This window comes from Photinus pyralis, unplaced genomic scaffold (assembly GCF_008802855.1).
Source record: "Photinus pyralis isolate 1611_PpyrPB1 unplaced genomic scaffold, Ppyr1.3 Ppyr1.4_LG10, whole genome shotgun sequence".
In the NCBI taxonomy this organism is placed as follows: domain Eukaryota; kingdom Metazoa; phylum Arthropoda; class Insecta; order Coleoptera; family Lampyridae; genus Photinus; species Photinus pyralis.
The window spans coordinates 9,481,842-9,501,644 of NW_022170250.1; the positions used below are offsets into that span (position 1 = coordinate 9,481,842).

Below are 19,803 nucleotides of genomic sequence, written 5' to 3' on the forward strand. Positions count from 1 at the left end.
AGAATCTCTTCAGAATCTCTTCAGAGTCTCTTCAGAATCTCTTCAAAATTTCTTCAAAATCTCTGCAAAATCTCTTCAAAAGGACAGACATATCTTAGTGTAGAGTATGCTAACACTAAATGTTTTTGGGGAAGAACGAAGTACCTGGAAGTCGGGGGGGGGGGGGGGGGGTTATTTCATACCAGCCAGTACATGACAATTTGATTACCTTGTTCTCAAAAGCTACCACGAGGTTAGACAGAGAAAACAATTTATTATCAAGTCTTCTTTTGCTGAAGGTATTGGTGGGGGTTTAGGGAACCGGGAAGATTCAAACAGTTAGGTCAAGGATTTAAGTTCAAAGGCATCCATCTGTTTTTAGCGATTTTATTTTGTTGTCATTTCTGGGTCATTGTTCAGCTGTTCAGTTTCCCAAGGTACCCTCCGTAAGTCTGGAATGGAGTAACTCAAAACCATTGGTAAAGCGTGTATATTGCACTTACTGATAGAGCGTTACCTTTCTAAGCTTGGGAATCGATATGACGATGCCGAGTTTGTCTTCGAGCAACTGTTGCACCTGAACTCCACTGATGGAATCCATTCCCAATTCAGCGAATGTTGTATTCAAACTTACGTGCTCGAAGTAGATGCCTACAAAATTACTTATGTCGCTATTTCAGAGTTATCATATAGCACAAGTACGTACTGTGTACGTCCATAGAATGTACATTTCCGTACAAACGTACGTACATCATACGTACAGTCATGTACGCCGCCGTACACTGTACGTACCTGGTACGTTGCTATGGCATAGCATTGTACCAAACAAGTACGTACACACTGTACGTATAGTGTACGTTTTGTGTACGTCGGCGGTACATGACTGTACGTATTATGTACGTACGTTTGTACGAAAATGTACGTTCTATGGGCGTACATGCCAACTTCCTTATTTTCATCCGTTGTACGTACAAAGTACGTACATGTTTTGTACATGGACGAACGTACGTGAAAAGTACGAAAAATGTACGTACTATGTACGTATGTGCACATACCCATAGCTAGTGCAACTTCTGAAACGATATCTGTGATGGGTGAAAGGTCATTGGTTTCCAAAGTAGGCAACACACTGCACGTGACAACAGCGTCGCCTTGCTTCAGTAGTGCGTCCAACGCCTGAAGGTACACGGAGACCTTTTGTCGGGTGGTCCCACCAACGGGAGTCAAAGGCCCTCTTGGGTCACCTTCCAGTAACCCAACCTACACACAGCGTCAAAGTTCTATCAAGAGAGCCACAACTCACGTTCAAAACCGCGCCCCACTGAATCGCAACCGCCGGGTAGCCGTCCCTCCGTCGGACCTCGCAGACTCGTTCCATAACCGCATTTGCCATAGCGTAATTGCTCTGTCCAACATTACCTTTGCCACAACTGACCGAAGAGAACACCACAAACCACCTGAAAGCATCATTCGCAAACCTCCTCCTCCTCTCGCACAACCCACCTCAAATTTACAAGTGACCTTCTGGAGACGACGTCCAGGTTCCTGGTAATGAGGGCTTTGGGCGCAAACGACGCCTGGAACTTCTCGACCGTCTGATTCTCAAAGAGGGCGTCATTCAAAACGACGGCCACGTTGAAGATACCGTCAATCTCCCCTAAGTGACTGAATTCGGTTACCAACCGCTCGCATCCGTCCAACGTTCGCAGATCTTGACGGTCGATTTCCACCGTCACGCCTGCGCGCCTCCAAACCCTAGCGCCAGGCGGTCAGGGTTGTGTTGCGATGCTGGCCACTTACCCCACTTTGAAGCTTTGGTAATCGGTCAGTGTTAGACGAGTCGTGACCAGCACGAGGGCTCTCGCACCTCGGGCGACTAGCCAATCGGCAAGCTCCAAACCGAAACCTCCGAGGCCGCCGACTATGACATACACTTTGGAGGGGTCGCAGTAGAACCTGAAATGCAAGGGGGATACAATGCCATGCTCAAGTGCCGCAACTGTGTAAACCTGGGGATTGCACGGAAGGGTTCCGGTTTCTCTTCGTCCTTGACCTTGACAATCACTTTACCGATGTGCGAGCTCTGCTCCAGGTGGCTGAGACCACTTTTCGTCTCAGTTCTACCAATGACCAGTCGAGTGATGGGTTTGACGTAGCCTACCCGAATGCCTTCGGCCAGGAGATTATGCAGTCCTTGTTTATCCTCCAGTTTGAGTGCGCCAATATCCACCCCGACCACGGTGCGCCCGTTTGCAGTGCAGCCGAGGTCGAAACGTTCGTTTTTAAGAGCGTTGCTTCGGCCAATTTCGACCATGGTGCCTCCCTTGGCCAGGCAGCGGAAGCTCGCTCGCGTTCCTCCCATGGCTAACGAGTTCAGTATCAGATCGACGCCTCTTCCGCCAGTTTTCCGGATTACTAATTGCTCAAAAATCTCGTCGCGAGACTCGCCGATGTGGTCGGCTTAAAGTGGAAGATCGTACGAATTCGGTGAAAGCTGACTAGTTACCTGGCAAACTCGGGAACAGTTCGAGCATGGTTTTCCGCTTCTTTACGGTTCCGACGGTGGTGAAGATAGCGCAATTGTAAGCCATGGCGATGTTGATTGCAGACTGGCCAACTCCCCCGGCGCCTCCGTGAACTATAACGCTCTGTCCCCTCCTGAGTTTTCCCACCTGGTATGTTTCCCGATGTGTGATTGGCCAACGACCTGATAATACTCACCACAATTAGCGTGTAAAGAGCGGCGCAGTAGGTTAGTGGAATCGTAGCCGCTTCGTCCAGGCTCCAGTGCTCGGGCACCTGCCAGGTGAGCAGTGGGTCCAGAACGACCTCGTCACGCAGAGCACCATCCCTTACCAATCCCATCACTCGTTCTCCACTGCAAAAGTAAGATTTAATAGATATTTTTAGATTTTGAAGAAATTTTGAGGATTTTTGAAGAGGGTTTGAAGAGATTTTGAAGAGATTTTGAAGAGAATTTGAAGAGATTTTGAAGAGATTCTGAAGAAACGCGCATGAGAAATTTTGAGAGGATTTTGAATAGATTTTGAAGAGACTCTGAAGGAGATCGTGAAGATTCTAAATGTTCTGAAGAGATTTTAGAGAGCCTTTGAAGCGATTTTGAAGAGATTTTGAATAGCTTCCGACGAAATTTTGAAGAGACCCTGGAGGGATTTTGAATAGGTTCTGAGAAGATTATGAAAAAGTTTTGAAAAGATTTAGGGAGATTCTGTAGAGGTTCTGAAGAGATTTTGAAGAGATTTTGAAGGGGTTTTGAAGGGATTTTGATGAGATTTTGAAGAAATTTTTCAAGAGATTTTGAATAGCTTCCGACGAAATTTTGAGGAGCCCTGGAAGGATTTTGAATAGGTTCTGAGAAGATTATGAAAAAGTTTTGAAAAGATTTGGGGAGATTCTGTTGCGGTTCTGAGCAGATTTTGAAGAGATTTTGAAGATACTTTGAAGAGATTTTGAAGAAATTTTAAAGGGATTTTGATGAGATTTTGAAGAAATTTTGAAGAGATTTTGAACAGATTTTGAGGAGATTTTGAAGAAATTTTGAGGATTTTTGAAGAGGTTTTAAAAAGATTTTGAAGAGAATTTGAAGAGATTTTAAAGAGATTCTGAAGAAACGCGAATGAGACTTTGGTAATATTTTGAAGAAATGTTGAGAGGATTTTGAATAGATTTTGAAGAGACTCTGAAGAGATTGTGAAGATTCTAAATATTCTGAAGAGATTTTAGAGAGCCTTTGAAGCGATTTTTAAGAGATTTTGAATAGCTTCCGACGAAATTTTGAAGAGACCTTGGAGGGATTTTGAAGAGGTTCTGAGAAGTTTATGAAAAAGTTTTGAAGAGATTCTGTAGAGGTTCTGAAGAGATTTTGAAGAAATTTGGAAGAAAGATTTTGAAGAGATTCTGAAGAAATGCGAATAATATTTTGGTAATATTTTGAAGAAATTTTGAAGAGATTCTGAAGAGATTGTGAGGATTCTAAATATTCTGAAGAGATTTAGGAGAGCCTTTGCAGAGATTTGAATAGCTTCCGACCAAATTTTGAAGAGACCCTGGAGGTATTTTGAAGAGGTTTTGAGAAGATTATGAAAAAGTTTTGATGAGGTTTGGGGAGATTTTGTAGAGGTTCTGAAGAAATTTTGAAGAGATTTTGAAGATATTCTGAAGGAATGCGAATGAGATTCTGGTAATATTTTGAAGAAATTTCGAGATTTTGAATAGATTTTGAAGAGATTCTGAAGAGATTGTGAGGATTCTAAATACTCTGAAAAGATTTTGGAGAGCCTTTGAAGAGGTTTAGAATAGCGTCCGACCAAATTTTGAAGAGACCCTGGAAGGATTTTGTAGAGGTTCTGAAGAGAATTTGAAGAAATTTTGAAGAGATTTTGAAGAAATTTTGAAGAGATTTTGAAGAGATCCTGAAAAGATTCAGAAGAGGTTTTGAAGAAATTATGAGGAGAGCATGGAGGGATTCTGTAAAGCTTTTGAAGAGATTTTGAAGGGTTTTGTAAACAGATTTTGAAGAACTGATGCTCCTATAACGTCTACTAACTCAACAGTCCATAGTCCCCATGACTTCTATGATTTCTGCGGTCTGTATGGTACCTACCCATGGTGTATCATATCCACAGCTTAAGCGATCCCTTTAGTATCTCTGCCGTCGGTACAACCTTTATGGCCACTATAGTCTCCTTGGACCATTTTCTGGTCTTCTGTGTTTTCTATGTTAAATGGTTTGTTTGCCTCTATGACCTCGTCGACCTTTGCGGTACCCATGCACTCCTTGGTCTCTATGGTTTTAATCGCCTACTACCGCCTTTATGACCTACTCTCTCTATTGTTCCCATAGGGCTCTATAATATAGCCCCCATGTTCTTCATGATCTGTATGGTTTCTTATGTTCAGTCCCTATAGCTTCTATGGTCTGTATGCTACTATAGTCTTCCGTTTTTGTAGTATCAGAGATTTCTGTAGTCTCCATTGTCACTATTCTTTATAGCTTTATAAACTCTATATTGCATCTATAGTCTTTATTGTATCTACAGTTTATATGTTTTCCATGATCTCCACGGTTTCTATGCTTTCCATGTTCATTGAACCGTTTGGTTCTATGAATCCTATGGTAAATATCTCCCCATGGTCCCACGATGGTCCTCTACGATCTTTATCGCATAATTGTGATCCCCATCTCTATGTGATGTGTTTGTAGTTTCTACGGTTTCTATAGCCTCTAAGGTTTCTCTACGCAGTTTTCCATGGTGTGCAGTTTCTATGGCCCTTATGGGCTATCGTTTCCGTAGTCTCAACGGTCTCTGTGGTCTGTATGGTCTCTCTGGCCTTTATGATTCTTATGGTATCTAAGGTCTCCATGGCATCTATGAGCTTCCAGGTGCTTTTACGTTCAATGGTCGGTTTGGTATCTATGTGCCCTATACCATACATGGTCCTTATGGTATCTAAAACCTGTATGGGCCCCACAGTATGAGTCTCGGTACCGTTTCGATAGTCTCTATGGATTCGATTGCTTCCATGAATTCTATGGTCTGTGCGGTATTTCTCAAAAATCTATAGTCTTTGTGATCAATCGTTACTCTATGGTCTCTATGCATTGCATGGTTTCTATGCTTTCTATGTTCAATGGCGCGTTTGCCATTTGGTCTTTATGGTCTGTATGATCCTTATGTTCCCTACAGCGTGTATGGAGTTTATGGGCCCCACGACTTCTGATCTACCATCTCAATGGTTTTTATGATTTCTCTGACCTGCATGGTACGTGTCTATAGTCTATCGCTTTCGTTGTATCAGTGGTCCCTATAGTCTTTATTTCTATGGTCTTTGTAATATGTACGGTTTCTACAGTATTTGGAGCTTTTGGGGTCTCCATGATCTCCATAGGCTCCACGGTTCTCAAGCTGTCTATGGTCTACAGTCTTTATGATTTTTATGGCACCTATGTTCCTTATAGCTTATAATATGGTCCCAGTGGTCTATCGTTTCTGTAGCTGCCCCCGTAGTCCCTGTTGTCGTCAAAACCAATAGGATCTCTATAGAGACCCTTAACAACCATTAGGGACACCAACAACTAGGCGAAACGCAAAGACTAAAGACACTAGAGATTTACGGGTTCTAAATTATTTAAACACTTCAGACCTGAAGACTCTAGAGGCTCGTATGAATTGACAAACCCCAACGACTCTGACAAGTCCTAGGTCTCCATGGAGTCAAAAGCCAAAAATTGCAAGGGATCCACAAACACACATTCCGAGCCCCTATAAAACACCCCACAGGTCTGGAAAGCATAGATGCTCTTACAATTCGAAAGGCTCTAATAAGCCCCCAGGCTCTATGGACCCTATGGAACCCAATGTCTCTAGGAACCGTATGAATATTGAAGGCATTAATTAATAAGGCATTGATGAAGTTCTTACCTAGGGGTCCTACCGGAGAACTCGCATCCCAGCGCAACTTCGTTGGATTTTGAAACGCCATGAACCCTACCACTTGCAACGAGTAAATCGTTGTGACACATCCCCGCGTAGTTCACCTTCGCCGTGGGTAAGCGATCGGGAGCCGCCGGCGCTTGCACCCAGCGAAAACTGGCGATGTTCCCCATCTCGACCACTCCGGCCGCGTGTTCGCACTTCACTCCTCCATCCGTAGCCAACGGAAGGTGCAGGTAGCCGCCCCACTCCCCGTCCTTCCAAACGTTCATAAGTAGGCGCTTGCGCAGTTGGCCGCTGTAGAAAGCGTCGTCCGGCCGAAAACTCGGGGCGTCGTCGATGATGTAGACGTACGAAATCGACCGATCCTCGTACTCGAGCCTTAAGGTTCGCACGAGACCGAGGATACCGCTGAACGAGTCGTTTTGAACTACGAGTGCGATGTTGTCGTTTCCGCCGAGGGCGGCTTGCAGCTGGGCTATCCACGCGAAGCCGTCCTCGAGACGAATCACCGTCGGTGGTTGGTAACGGGTGATCTTCCGCAGAAGGTAAAGCACAACGTCGCCGGTTGCTTGCATTGATATGACCTCAGCGTTGTCCACGCGAGGTAGCGCGTCGGTCCCGCAATTCACCAGGAGAAAGGCGCCTTCTTGCATATTTTCCACAATTTGGGAGAGATTAAGATTTGCGGTCGAAACGACCACGAGACCCGTGTCGCTCGCGATGTCCTTAACGGATTTGCCCGTGATAGTGTGTTGGAGCAGGTACTCGTTCAGAATGGGCGTGATGTCGAATCGTTCGCCGAGAATCTCGACCACCCTCAGACATCCCGGTTCTTTGTTATCGAGCACGATTTTCAACGTGGCACGGATAGCGTCGTCATAGCTGAGTCGGCCCAGGTACGGAACAAACCTGTACGTCTCCAAAGTGGGTTTCTGGGCGCCCATCTTCTGGGAGTTAGGCAAACAAGTGACTCCTCTGATTTCAGCGAGCGGTGACCTGCAAGTTTCGGTTTAAATGGTAATCAAAAGGGGGTGGACCCTTTACTTCACCAGGGTGCATTCGAGAGGTGCACGTACAAATTGGCTGCACTTCGGCTGGCAGCTGGTTGGGTTTATGGTGATGTGATCGATTGCGGTTATAACGCCTTGGTCCCACCCACTCACATGCCTCACAGAAAGCACGTGATCGAGGAAGGTCACCAAGTTGCCGTCCCACTTCACTAGGGCTTCCGTACCTTCGAAATTGACCTGTTCGATTCCGCGAAAGTCGTTTCTGGAACAGGATTATGAGCACTGACTGGACCCGGTGAGTTCACTACCTGTATTCATGCCCGTACAGAGCTAGGTGCTTGTAAACGGAGTTGAGGAAGAGAGGATTTGTGATTGTCAAGCCGGTACTGCAGTCAATGGCTGGTGAAGTGTCGAATTCAATCGTGCCACTAACCACGAGCTGGCCACCGTGAGATATCTGGAACAAACGCTGTCAACTCAGGTCGATCCAAAATGGAGCCGAACCTCAAACCGCTTGGTCACTTTAAAAATTTGCACTGAGAGCTTCACGCTCGAGCTCTTCGAGATGACCACGACGCGATGTAAGTGAATATTCTTCATTACGACGCCTCTTTGCCAAATCAAAGTCCGCTCCAATTCGCCAAACGCTTTCCGTACGAAATGGAGATACGCCGAGGTTGGCACGATGCTACGACCTCCAAAGATCTGTAGATTTCAGGGCTCAAAGTCAAGTTTCTTACCATCCAAGATGTGATCCACCAGGAAACTGAGATCCTCCTCGGCGTCCAAGCCATTTATGTCAACCAACTTCTCCCGAGCCACGTTGCTTTCGGGGGTTATCACATGAAAGCTGTCCTCGTGATTCCACGTGATCAATGGCGATATTGAGGGTGAGCTCACCGGCCATTCGTTTGGGTATAGCTTGTCTATTCTAGGATCGAGGCCCGCTTCGTAAAGGCTAAAAGCGAAACTCGTCAAAATCCGAGACTATAAAGATCCGTAAGACACCAGGAAAACCAATCACTTTTGGGAGTCGAGAATCTTTCGGTGCTAGTGCGTATAGGTACCTATTTGACCTTGCCAACCCTGAGGATCCTCGGGACACTAAAAACCATAACATGCCCCCGAAGGTTCCAAGGTGCCGAGACTCCAAAGGCTCCCAAAGACTCAAAAGGTTTCGAAAACTCACACGAAATGTAAAGACACAAACCACTACACTCCAAAGGCTTTTTGAATTCCGAGTATTGTGAAACCGCATAGACGAATTTATAGACCTTTCACACCCTATAAACGCCGATATCTCAGTCATCCCAGGAACCCTAACCAAGGGCCCAATATACCGTATTCCCTAAAAACCTCAAAGTACCCGTAACACCTCTAGAGATCCCAAAATCTCTAACGTCTAACAACCCTAAAGGTCTCAACACCTACCACGTTAAAGACTACACGTCACAAAAGAGTTTGAAAGTCTTGAACAATTTCTATGAAAGCTTTGAACCCTAGGGAGTCCCATAAAACTAAGGACCCTAAGAGGCCTGAAAAGCTGTAACGATCCTAAAGCATCTAACGCCTAATAGGCCTAACGGACATCTAGCTAGAATACCAAAGTCCCTAGGCGATGCAAGGGCTCAAGACACTCCAAATGTACACTCCACAGAAAACCTCAAAGGACCCCAAAAACTGAAGGCTAGATTTTGACTCTAAAAGCCTATCGATTCCAGTGACATTAGACACCCGAAAGGCCTCAGATTATCATAAAACCTATGGCCCCTAGAGACCATAGAGACTCTACAGATTTTGATCATTACGTTCCCAGTGTCATTCTAGAAACCCTTAAATCCAAAAAAAACCTTTGGGATCCCATAACCACAAAGACCTCAACGATACCAAGGTGTAGTGTTTAGGAAAACCAAAAATTTTAAAGACCCCAAGAGATGAAATTGCTCAAATAGCTTGGATCGAGTTTAAGGGCCATAAAATTGTATAGACCCTAGAAACCCCAGATACATGGTACTCCTTCTAGCCTCAGAGGCCAGAGGGACCTAGAATCTCAGAAAACCCCAGAGGCATCACACGTATAGACCAGATCATAAAGATAGATCTTATAACCATAACGACTTTACTCCAAGGAACCATGGGCTCCTAGGGTACCAAAAACTCAAAATATCTCCAAAACTTTAAAGTTGAAAGGTTCCAGAAGCTGTAAACTTAGATATCTCAAAGTCCCTCGAGACCCTAGGTAAAATACTGACCCTACTCCACTTATTTTGCCTTTTTTTTATTTTGCCTTTATTTTTGAGTGGACGGGGTTTCAGCCAAGGCTGCTCTACCAACCCAACCCACTATACATTTACAAATATCCATGCCCGAACCCGGATTCGAACCAGGGACCCTAGCACCACAGTCCAGCTTTAACTGAACTGCGCCACACGGGCCGGCTAAAGAGATTGATGACCTTAGAAACCCTACACTAATTGATATATTAGATGCTTTAAATACTCAAGGGCCCAAGGATTTCAAAAGAACTTTTCAAACTCTAATCTAAGAACTGCAAAAACAGAAAAGACTCAAAATGAATTATACAACGATTCAAAGGTTTTCAAGGATCTCAAAACTTTAAGCGCTCTTCGACAACTAAGATCACCAAAGGACTCGGCAAACTACGAAGCATGGCCAAGAGTCACAAAGAAACCTAAGACCCCAAAGGTCTTAAGAAGATTTAAACAGTCTCAATCTTTGAGGATTCTTATATTTTAAAGGGTCGAGAAGATGTAAACTCTCGTAAGCTCCTAAAGGCTATGAGGACGCGAAAGGCTCCAAAGTTTTCAAGGCTTTAAAGGGATCTAAAGGTTCTAAAACCTGTAAGTATCTAGCAAATGTATGTACTCCAAGGCTTTATCGGTACAACCATTCTTAAAAACTCCAAGTTTTTAAAAAGGCTTCAGGTTCTAATTTCTCAAAGGCCCAAAGGTTTTAAATTATCTAAAGCCTCTGAAAATTCCAAGACTTTTACCGACAAAATCCCTCAATGAACACAAAAACCTAAGGATCCCAAAGTTCTTAAATGGTCCAAGGATCACAAGAACTCCAGGCGAACCAATCACCCCAAACACTCAAGGCATCTCAAGGACCCTAAAAAACTTCAACGCCCCGAACAGCCGCAAAGACTCAAAAAACTTCAAGGTTCTAGCAACGCAGGCTCCAAATTCTCCAAAAACTAAGAACACAAGAAACTAAGACTAACTAAGAAACACAAAGACCTAGGGATCCCAAGGTTCCTAAAGGGCCCAACGATCCCAAGAACTACAGACGAACCAATCACCCCAAACACTCAAGGACCCTAAAAAACTTCAACGCCCCGAACAGCCGCAAATACTCAAAAAACTTCAAGGTTCTAGCAACGCAGGTTCCAAATTCTCCAAAACTAAGGTTTTAAAGTATCTAAAGGTCGTGGGGATTCAAAAACTTGAAAATTCGACAAAAGTCGTGAAAAACACAAAGATCTAAGGATCCCAAAGTTCATAGAGGGTCCAACTATCACAAGAACTCCAGACGAACCAATCACCCCAAACACTCAAGGCATCTCAAGGACCCTAAATAGCTTCAACGCTCCGAACAGCCGCAAAGACTCAAAAAACTTCAATATTCTAGAAACGCAGGCTTCAAATCCTCCAAAAACTAAGGTTTTAAAATATGTAAAGGTCCTGTGAGTTCAAAAGCTCAAAAGGCCGACAAAAGTCGTGAAAAAACACAAAGACCTAAGGATCCCAACGATCTTAAAGGGTCCAACGATTAAAAAAACTCCAAACGCATCGATCGCCTCAACTACAAAGACTCAAAAAACTTCAAGGTTCTAGCAACGCAGGTTCCAAATTCTCCAAAAATTAAGGTTTTAAAATATCTAAAGGTCCTGTGGGTTCAAAGGCCCAAAAGGCCGACAAAAGTAATGAAAAAACACAAAGACCTAATGATCACAACGATCTTAAAGGGTTCAACGATCAAAAAAACTCCAGACGCATCGACCGCCTCAACTACAAAGACTCAAAAAACTTCAAGGTTCTAGCAACGCATGTTCCAAATTCTCCAAAAACTAAGGTTTTAAAATATCTAAAGGTTCTGGGAGTTCAAAAGCTCAAAAGGCCGACAAAAGTCATGAAAAAACACAAAGACCTAATGATCACAACGATCTTAAAGGGTCCAACCTTCAAAAAAACTGCAGACGCATCGACCGCTTCAACTACAAAGACTCAAAAAAATTCAAGGATCTAGCAAAGCAGGCTCCAAATTCTCCAAAAATTAGGGTTTTAAAATATCGAAAGGTCCTGTGGGTTCAAAGGCCCAAAAGGCCGACAAAAGTCATGAAAAAACACAAAGACCTAATGATCACAACGATCTTAAAGGGTCCAACGATCAAAAAAACTCCAGACGCATCGACCGCTTCAACTACAAAGACTCAAAAAAATTAAAGGATCTAGCAATGCAGGTTCCAAATTCTCCAAAAACTAAGGTTTTAAAATATCTAAAAGTCATGTGGGTTCAAAGGCCCAAAAGGCCGACAAAAGTCATGAAAAAACACAAAGACCTAATGATCACAACGATCTTAAAGGGTCCAACCTTCAAAAAAACTCCAAACGCATCGATCGCCTCAACTACAAAGACTCAAAAAACTTCAAGGTTCTAGCAACGCAGGTTCCAAATTCTCCAAAAACTAAGGTTTTAAAATATCTAAAGGTTCTGGGAGTTCAAAAGCTCAAAAGGCCGACAAAAGTCATGAAAAAACACAAAGACCTAATGATCACAACGATCTTAAAGGGTCCAACGTTCAAAAAAACTCCAGACGCATCGACCGCCTCAACTACAAAGACTCAAAAAACTTCAAGGTTCTAGCAATGCAGGCTCCAAATTCTCCAAAAACTAAGGTTTTAAAATATCTAAAGCTTCTAGGAGTTCAAAAGCTCAAAAGGCCGACAAAAGTCATGAAAAAACACAAAGACCTAATGATCACAACGATCTTAAAGGGTCCAACGATCAAAAAAACTCCAGACGCGTCGACTGCCTCAACTACAAAGACTCAAAAAACTTCAAGGTTCTAGAAAAGTTAAAGGGTCCAAATTCTACGAAGGCTCTAAGTTTCTAAAATTTCTGAAGGCTATGAAGGTTCCAAGGCTTTACCGATAAAAGCCGTCGAATCCCAAGAATCTTAAGGGGTTCAACGATCAGCCTAAGGGCTGCAGGTGACTCACCGTCCGATCGCCAACAAGAAGGACGACACATCAACGACCGCATGCGTGGTGTCGTCCACATGCAACAGTAATTGTCCTGTTGCCACCGTTTCCGTCATCTTTTCCAAGAGGTATCGGGACACCACTTCCTTACCTCCAAGTGCCTCCATTACTCGTCCGAGGCGAGGTTCTGAAACGTCATCCAAAAACTGACATGCCACGAATAAGACTTCCTCGGCTGTAATGGCGCCTTCGGCATAACCTCCAGCTAGGGCACCGCTCGACGCGGCACTGACGTATCCGATGGGAAGTTCCAGCAGCTTCAACACGTCCACGAAAGCGAGCTGTGAGACGACCGAGTTGAGGAGCGTCGTCTGGGCGCCGGATTTGGTTAGCAATCCGTGGTACCTCGCCATGCTTTTCCGAAATTCGGCAATTTCGGATAGGGCCGCACCGGTGCCGTTAGCCAGAGTGAGCCCTAAACGAGGTTTCACTACCTCCGGCGCCCTTCGGTATGAAGTAAAAACCTTCCCCTCACTAATGACAGCAAACCCTCGGTAGCAGAATCCATCAATGCTCCTCCTATAAACCTCACCCTGTAAGGATCCCAGCGTTTTCTGGGCTTACCTGAAGACGTTGCGCAACATGCTGTAGTAGCCCCGATCATTGTGGTTGCTGATGCTCTTCAGTATTCTTTTCATGCCCTCCTCGTTTCTAGCAGAGACGCACACCAATTCGTCTCCCAAAGAACCTGGGGGTTTTGCTCGATCAAACCGCTTGAGTAAAATGTGCGTGTTGGTTCCGCCGAAACCTGAGTTGTTCACTCCTAAAAGAAGCGTGTGAGATCACTACGGAGCATCACGAAACGTATACCCGCAAATTTCTCCCCCTCAAAATCCATCGGTTTAGTTACTACGGAAAGCTTCCCGTTGTTAATATCTGGTACATCTCGCCTGATCCGGGAACGGATGACGTTTGGTGGCATTCGGTTGGCCACCATCCCCATGACGACCTAGCGGGACAGAAAGTTGTTCGGTGATTCGGTTTGGTGATCGTACCTTTATCATGGAGGAGAGGCCGGAAACTGACTCGGTATGCCCAATGTTCGATTTCACGCTCCCGATCATTAAGGGAGAGCTTCGGCCTTCACAAAATGCGTCTGCTACAGCTTTGAGTTCTTGGGGATCCCCAGCTTTAGTTCCTGGGGAAATTTGGCAGTGAGCGTTTCTGAGCTAGGTCACTCACCAGTTGAGTGTAATTCTACGTAATTAACTTCGAGCGGGTTGACGTGGGCCTCTTGGTAGGTGCTTTGCATAAGTTCCCGTTGGGATGCTTCCGAAGGGTGTACTATGCTATCCTCTTTGAAACCATCTGAGTTGCATTTGACATGTAAGAGCTACAAGGTGAGATGGGGCCATTATCGTTTGCAACTTGGCGTAGGTTACCTGTGCGTAAACCCTTTTGGAATCTCTAAGCCTTTCGAGGAGGACTACGGCGACTGCCTCCGACTTGACATAGCCGCTAGCCTGCTCTCCGAGCACGTAGTTGCCCCCGGATCTATCCAAGATTCCCAATCTGTAAGACACACCTGCCGATTTGAAATGCTCACCATCCAAACTTACCGTGCAGTCATTTTCAGAACTCTGGGCGATAGCGCCAAGTTCACTCCCCCCACAATAGCGCGATCGCAACTCCCCGACAAAATGGAGGAAAGCCCTCGCTCCAATGCGTAACCGGTACCACAACAAGCTACCTCGAAGCCCACCGAAGGTCCCTCCAGCTGAAAATAGTGGCTGATCCTCTGCGCCATGGCGCTCCTCAAACAACTAAAAATACAACTTAATCGCTCGAAACTCTCCCCCACTCGTACCCCGTCATTCCAAAGTGCGGCGACTCCAGTCCCTTGTAAAACCAGTATCCTTCGCTCTCCTGAAGAGCCGTCGCCGTGAACACGCCGGTCCTCGTCCCGGTCAAGTCCGACGGGTTGAGTCCGGCGTCGACGATCGCCTCGAGTGTCGCCTCGAGCAGAATCCGCCCGCCCGGATCCGACGCATCCGCCTGAGCGCGGTGAACGCCGAAGAAACCCGAATCGAACCTGTCCCTCGCGTTGAGCCTACCGATTCGCGCGACATCCGTCGACCACTCCGTCGGCGTTTCGGACAACAGGTCGCGCTTCGCCATGAGACCGTCGAAGTAGTCGGCGATGTTGTCGCACTTCGGAAAACGGCCGGACATCCCTACGAAAACCTTTGGAGACGGTCTAAGAGCTTGCGCTTCTCACCTGTAATGACCACCTCGTCCATAGGGGCTTGATTACTAACCTCAGGCATGCTTGATCACTTACGACGAAAAAACGTTTGATAATGACACGGTTCTCTACTTACTTAAATTTTAATTACAATGAATGGTGTGCAAATGAGGGCAATTGACCCATGATCCCGCTCGCCATACAAAATAGAAAAAGAACAATACAGCTGGGTCAATTTTGTCGTATATTAAATGAGACCTCGAGTTTTCCTGTTTTGAAACTCACATTTTGATCGCAGAGTCTAATTTTACCATGGTCTAGAATTGCGTGTTAACACAGAATCAAAGGATATCGGTCTTTAGGATCTCAAAGGAGCTTATGATACGGAATATCGGGGCCTGAGCGTGTTACAGCCCCTAGATTTTCATACGCTAGAAGGAGTGACCGGGGGCATACCTACCCCACGAGTTAAATTGCAGCATCTGTGAAAGCGATGCAGTAACCGTTTTCTCGTTTTGAAGACCTTGCACCACAAACAAGGTCTCTCATTAGTTACGTCTTTGTTTTTCGAATGCGTTTGGAAAATCACGCCCTTAATTGCATTGTAAAGGAGTACTTTCTATTTTCTGTTAGTATTCGGCTGACCACAGACGCGTTAACATTAGCGTATTATTATCGCCCACTCATCGTCTCCTAATGTCATATCCAAAAGTCTCAAGACGTCAGGCTTCCGGATCACAAAATTTAGAGGGTCTATGGCAGTCCCTTGCAAGGTTTCAGACCTATAATCCTAGTACCTTCATCCCTACGAAATCATCGAACCTGGCGTCTTGAGACACTGAGAACTTGGAACGGCCTTTCGCTCTCAGATGACTCAGACTCACGGTCCCTCCCGTAGACTTCAACGTTAGAAAGGGCCGAGATGTCAGTTTCAGCATTTCAAAGACTGTATCTTACAGTCCTAGGTCTCAAAGTTCTAAGGCCACATGGCCCTGCTGCTTAAGGGTTTCAGGATCCCCAAGACAGTACCTAAGTTTTGGTCCTCAAAGCCCTCAAAGAAACAGTTCAATGTTTCACATTATCTCACAGTCTCGAAACAGAATCACAAAGGTTCATAGAGATTTCAAGGTCTTAGTATTAGAGCCCTAGAGTCGATAAAGCTCTATAGCAGTAGGCTTTCATAACTTCAAGGTCTTAGAGTCTCGGGGTTTTAATGCCTCAAAACTACAAAAACTCAAAAACTGGCAGTCTCGCAGAGCTTTAGGGTCTCTGGACTGCAGGACCATAGTATCGCGCTTTGGTTTCAAAGCGGTGATCTTGGAAAGTAGGTTGAGAGGAAGCACAAGGACACGCGCCCCCGCCCTCTTCTGGTAGTGACCTTGGAAAGTAGGTTAAAGTATAGCTCCAAGTTCGCAAATGCAAATGACCCTATTTTTGTGGTGTCATATTTCATTTTCAAGGACATCAAAATTCAATGACCTCATTTTGTAGTGTCATATTTCATTGTCGCCAAATCCTAAGGTCTATAACAGTTTCAGGGCATCTGAAGTCCCTAAACTCAACAAAACGTCTTATGAACTTCCGAAGCTCCTAATGCTTCCAAAGTACTGAGAAGCTTTACAATCTCCAAATTACCCAACGCCTTCCACTGTCCTCAAAGTCGTAAAGGTCTCAAACGGTTTGAGTCACTAGAAAATTTTAGACACTCTAGCCTCGAGAACTGAAGGACCTTCTGATCCTCAAGGTTAGCGATTTTAGGGACTTTGGAGGTTTTAGAGGCCTTGTCGCCGTGCGAATCATTGGATTGCTTGAAAGATATGAAGGCTATGGAAGGTCTTGCTAGTCAATGAACCCTTCAGAGTCTTTATAGACTGGTGACTTCAGACTGTTGAGGCCTTAGCATCTTTGTAGCCTTTGGAGATTCTGAGAAATTAAATATCTTGGAGACTATTGTACGGTGTTTATGGGGTTTACAGACTTTGGAGACCTTGAAAACCGTGGAAATCACCAAAACTGAGCATCGGCACTTCAGTGGTCTTGGACTATCAGGATCCTGAATATCAGGCTCACAGGGTCACGAAATTACTGGATGTGTGAAAATGTAAAACATTGCCCCTTTAGATGTTTTGACCTGGATATCACTAGACCTTTCGCCCAGGGGGGTGGTAAGGTCTAGGGGTATTAGAATTCTGATGCTCTGAAGATCTGGGACCCTGATATCGCATTTGAGACTTTGAGGCGCTAAAATTTTGGGGCCTTGTATACTGTGACCTTGAAGTTCTGACTACTTAAACCCTTAAACAGCGGGACTGTGACACTCTGGTACCCCAACGTCCTGCTAATCTAAAACACATACCCAAAGACATTTTAAAACTCAGGGACCATAAACCATCAAACTCACTTCCAAACTTTTGCATCCCGGATCATATAGCTCCATGAGCTCTCAGTATGGGAGAGTATTCCAAATGAAATTGTGAGCCCCTCTACCTAATCCCCCTGAAGTCATTTGTTCCGAGTCTTGGAGACTGAACCCATGCTGGTATTAGGAACGTTGGGGATAGAGAACTAAGACTGCTAACCTACGAAACCATGATACTCCTCAAAAGTTCGCGGTTGCAATGCAAACCACAAGATTCCTAGGGGCCCTCGGACCTTTCAAGCACGAGCTCCACATGTTTCAAAGCCTTGGGGTCAATCACAGTCCCAGAATGACATGATCGCTTCAATGTTGGTTCTAGGGTTTCATAGTCCCGGACCCTCCGGGTCTTGATGATCTGGTGTTTGACCAGCTTTAGGTAACAGAACGTTACCGTCCCAGTTTTTCAGGGTTCAAGCTAATGAAACCTCATGGTTTTGCAGCCGTAAGTATTAAAATGTAAGAATTAAAAGTACTAGACAGGTAATGTCGTGGATCTGAGACCTTAAGGTCTCAACAATTCAGTCTTAATACATCAGGACCACAAAAGTCTCACAGTTAAAAAGCTTAAACGAACATAACCTCAAGGCTCCAAAGTTGAAGGTCTCGCAGTTTCGGTAAGGGCTTTGGAATCCAAGGGTCTCACAACTCTCAAGGGTTAAAACCTCATGGTCGCAACCTATCATAGACAAAGTTTCCTAGGTTTTAGTTTCAAGGTCTTTGAGTCTCAAATTCTTGGCATCTAACGGCCTGAGGGGGCTCGACTCCCAAACTAAGTTTTACGAAGCTTCAAAGTTCCAATGTCTCTCAGTCTCAGAGTCTGAAAAATCAGTATTAAGCCTCAGGTTCCTAAAAGACCTTTGATACATGGGATTCCAAGACCGCAGTATCCTAGGTTCGTAGTTACAAGGTTTCAAAGCCTTACATAGGTAGAAGCTCTCAGATCTCCCGGGGTAAAACAAAACTAGGATCTTTAGACCCAGTACTGCACGGTGTTTCAACCAGGGTTTCGTAGCCTCAGGTCGTCAATGATGGTCCTAGCTTCCCATTTCAGGGGCACGTGGTCTCGCAGTTTCTATAAGGGCTTTGGAATCCAAGGGTCTCACAACTCTCAAGGGTCAAAACCTCATGGTCGCAACCTATCATAGCCAAAGTTTCCTAGGTTTCGGTTTGAAGGTCTTTGAGTCTCAAATTCTTAGTAACTAACGGGCTGAGGAGGCTCGACTCCCAAACTAAGTTTTACGAAGCTTCAAACTTCCAATGTCTAACAGTCTCACAGTCTGAAAAATCAGTATTAAGCCTCAAGTTCCTAAAAGACCTTTGATACATGGGATTTCAAGACCGCAGTATCCTAGGTTCGTAGTTACAAGGTTTCAAAGCCTCACATAGGTAGAAGTTCGCAGATCTCCCGGGGTAAAACAAAACTAGGATCTTTAGATCCAGTACTGCAGGGTGTTTCAACCAGGGTTTCGTAGCCTCAGGTCGACAATGATGGTCCTAGCCCCCATTTCAGGGGCACGTGGTCTCGCAGTTTCTATAAGGGCTTTGGAATCCAAGGGTCTCACAACTCTCAAGGGTCAAAACCTTATGGTAACAACCTATCATAGACAAGGTTTCCTAGGTTTTGGTTTCAAGGTCTTTGAGTCTCAAATTCTTGGTATCTAACGGCCTGAGGAGGCTCGACTCCCAAACTAAGTTTTACGAAGCTTCAAAGTTCCAATGTCTCTCAGTCTCACAGTCTGAAAAATCAGTACTAAGCCTCAGGTTTGTAAAAGACCTTTGATACATGGGATTCCAAGACCGCAGTATCCTAGGTTCGTAGTTACAAGGTTTCAAAGCCTCACATAGGTAGAAGCTCTCAGATCTCCCGGGGTAAAACGAAACTAGGATCTTTAGACCCAGTACTGCACGGTGTTTCAACCAGGGTTTCGTAGCCTCAGGTCGTCAATGATGGTCCTAGCTTCCCATTTCAGGGGCATGTGGTCTCGCAGTTCCGGTAAGGGCTTTGGAATCCAAGGGTCTCACAACTCTCAAGGGTCAAAACCTCATGGTCGCAACCTATCATAGACAAAGTTTCCTAGGTTTCGGTTTCAAGGTCTTTGAGTCTCAAATTCTTGGTATCTAACGGCCTGAGGAGGCTCGACTCCCAAACTAAGTTTTACGAAGCTTCAAAGTTCCAATGTCTCTCAGTCTCACAGTCTGAAAAATCAGTATTAAGCCTCAGGTTCCTAAAAAAACCATTGTTACATGGGAGTCCAAGACCGCAGTATCCTAGGTTCGTAGTTACAAGGTTTCAAAGCCTCACATAGGTAGAAGCTCTCAGATCTCCCGGGGTAAAACGAAACTAGGATCTTTAGATACCCAGTACTGCAGAGTGTTTCAACCAGGGTTTCGTAGCCTTAGGTCGTCAATGATGGGCCTAGCCTCCCATTTTAGGGGCTCGTGGCCTCCAGGTTTCGATCTCTTTTCA

General features: G+C 45.0%; 1 protein-coding gene across 1 annotated transcript; it reads right to left on the reverse strand.

Moving 5' to 3' along the window:
* Positions 1–359: 359 nt before the first annotated feature.
* Positions 360–14,896, reverse strand: LOC116161983 (fatty acid synthase-like). The gene is made up of 22 exons (XM_031475491.1): positions 14,540–14,896; positions 14,292–14,495; positions 14,115–14,244; positions 13,915–14,065; positions 13,728–13,870; positions 13,543–13,681; positions 13,297–13,495; positions 12,691–13,251; positions 8,188–8,405; positions 7,952–8,142; positions 7,756–7,904; positions 7,482–7,709; positions 6,423–7,433; positions 2,701–2,857; positions 2,486–2,651; positions 1,989–2,439; positions 1,780–1,935; positions 1,483–1,734; positions 1,283–1,436; positions 1,035–1,239; positions 483–630; positions 360–431 (listed from the first exon to the last, which is right to left on the reverse strand). The coding sequence occupies exons 1-22, from the start codon at positions 14,848–14,850 to the stop codon at positions 404–406; spliced, it is 5,352 nt and encodes a 1,783-aa protein (XP_031331351.1). The 5' UTR covers positions 14,851–14,896; the 3' UTR covers positions 360–403.
* Between the last annotated feature and the right edge of the window lie 4,907 nt (positions 14,897–19,803).